The sequence below is a fragment of the Setaria italica genome, chromosome IX (assembly GCF_000263155.2).
Source record: "Setaria italica strain Yugu1 chromosome IX, Setaria_italica_v2.0, whole genome shotgun sequence".
Lineage (NCBI taxonomy): Eukaryota > Viridiplantae > Streptophyta > Magnoliopsida > Poales > Poaceae > Setaria > Setaria italica.
Window position 1 is genome coordinate 32,880,471 of NC_028458.1, and position 2,469 is coordinate 32,882,939.

General features: G+C 44.1%; 1 protein-coding gene across 1 annotated transcript; it reads left to right on the forward strand.

Annotated features, from left to right (window-relative positions):
* Window positions 1-255: 255 nt before the first annotated feature.
* On the forward strand, window positions 256-2,016 carry LOC111255941. Its single transcript, XM_022823596.1, has 3 exons — window positions 256-766; window positions 1,305-1,570; window positions 1,690-2,016. Exons 1-3 carry the CDS (start codon window positions 295-297, stop codon window positions 1,735-1,737), a joined length of 786 nt encoding a protein of 261 aa, XP_022679331.1. The 5' UTR covers window positions 256-294; the 3' UTR covers window positions 1,738-2,016.
* Window positions 2,017-2,469: the final 453 nt, after the last annotated feature.

The window sequence follows — 2,469 nt, forward strand, 5'->3', positions numbered from 1 at the left end:
GGCGGGATCACGCCGTCGGCATGGTCATCTCTCTGTATCTGATTGGTCCCGTCAACAGGTCGTACTATCTGCCCGCGTTAAACGTGGCCTTTCGGCATCCTGGTCGCGCGGCGTGGACGGTGGTGCGGGAACAACTCGCCATCTCTTCCGGAGGAAAGGGCCGCTGCTGCGTCGCCTATCACGTACGACGGCAGGATCTTTGTGTGCGACAAAAGGGGCTCTCAGTGCATCACGGCGAGGCAGGTCGAAGACGACGATGCTACCGACGGTCATGGCGATCGCCGTTCGTGGTCGATGCCACACGAATCCGGCAAAGTAGTTCACTCCAGCTACCTCTTGGAGTCCCGAGGCGAGCTCCTTTGGGCACTTGTTCATGTCAACAAGCACTACTGCACCTACAGCTACCGCGTCGAGGATGACCTGGAATATCATAGCGTCGGCAGATTTATTGGAGGGCTGTTGGTGTCAGTGTACGCGCTGCAGCAGGACGTAAGGTGGGTGAAGAGGGACGATCCGAGCTTGGTCGATCGGACCATGTTCCTTGGGCACCCGACCAGCTTCGCAGTGGATGCTGCACGGTTTGGCGCTAGCGGTGGCGGGTGCGCCTACTTGGTGATCAAGAGCAAGCTTTATGGAAGGACCTGGAGCAAGTCGGCCCTCGAGAGGTGCCGTGTGTTCAGGTACAACTTTAACAACAGCAAGGCGGAACTCGTCGAGCAGCTACCGGTTGAATGGAGCGATGAGGCCTGCATGTGGTTCAACCGAGGTAAATTAGGTGCAAACCCAATTATGCAATTTAATTATTTTCGATAGTTGTTTATATTTACTGTGCTTCCAGTAAAACACTAGAACAGTATCTAATCTTTTGAGCGGTTTCGTGATACCAGCATTTCAAATTTTAATAAACACGTTTTCCTTGGAGATTTCCACTGTAATGAAAGTAACATTCTTTTGGTGGAAATTATGGATCTTGCTAGTGCTCCTAAATCAGTTGTGGATCAGTTGACATATACAAATTGATACATACTACTTATGGACTATACTTGGTTAGAATGTGTTCATACGGTCATACATATATTGGGTTGAGCTTCTTTTCAAACAGAAGTGCATTATAGCTTGTTACCGTTTTCTATATTATTGGTCGGTCTTGTAATAATGTTCAAACAATTATTAATGGCAAGAGGTAGTTAAGGGTCACAGGTTATTTTTGCTGAATCCCGCAGTACTGCACATCTCTAGCTAGGAGATAGAATTACTTAAAAATATATATTCAATAGATAATACTCATTTGCATGTGCAAGCAGGCCAACCACAGAAAGGCTTGAGCCTTTACACAGTAAGGCAGGAGAGCCACAATTCGGACCCTATTTCAGGATTTATGTTGGTAATCTGCCACGGAAGGTTGATAGCTCCCAACTTAGACAGTTCTTCAGCAAGCATGGCAAGGTTGCAGACGTCAGGGTCATGTACCCACATAAAAACCAAGCGATCACGGGGGTTCGGGTTCGTTACCATGGCAACCACAGTTGATGATGAACCAGCACATGTTATTGCTATGATCGATGGACAGGTAGATTTACCGGTCCTTAGTTTTTGAATTCTTAACTATCCAATAATCGAATTCATGAATTATCGATCTGCTAATCATGCGTGCATGGTATAACTGTTCAAGTTGGATTCATTTTGCAGATTTTGGATGGGCGTCCCCTGCGAGTGAAATTTTCAGATCAGAAGTAAGTAGCTAGCTAAGTGGTCTACCAAGCCATGTGTTGATGTCCTGCAATCAGGATTCTAGGATCATGATGTCTTCATCAAGCTTATGAGGACGGCGCAATGACGTTGATTTTGGTTTCATGATGCCTCTGCCTCTTCCAGGGCTAAATTCCACCTCTAGCCATGTGTTCGTAAACAAAAATCTTCTCGTGATGTAATGTCTTTGTTACAAATGCTATCATGCGCCATATACTTCACCTATCAGTTTTTTATTCCATTTACTTTCCTTTTCCACGTGTCAAACATTCAAATTTGGATTGGTTAATAATCAACTTATGCTGGATACAGAGTCACAGACATCCTTGTAACCATATTTCATTTCAGTCAATGATAACTATATGCGTGCATACAAAAAACAGTATACGACTCTATTAATAACATGTATGTTGAATTAGGAGGGAACACCTGGAATTTTTTATTATATTCATTTTGTAAAACAACTCTGTTTTTTTTCCGTTCAAATGATACAACTCCCGTTTGTTACAATAAAAGGGGAGTGAGTCCTGCAGACAATCATAATCATTTTCCATTGGTGATATAAATATTTAGCTCTGAGCTGAGGGGTAAAGATAAAAACTGAAAATCACATCAATCCGTCAACAAACATGAGCTATAGAGGTAACATGGCATCCAAAACAAGGATCAAGTTCAACAAGAATCCCCCTCAACAAAGTTGTGAGCCAGAACAGACCTACC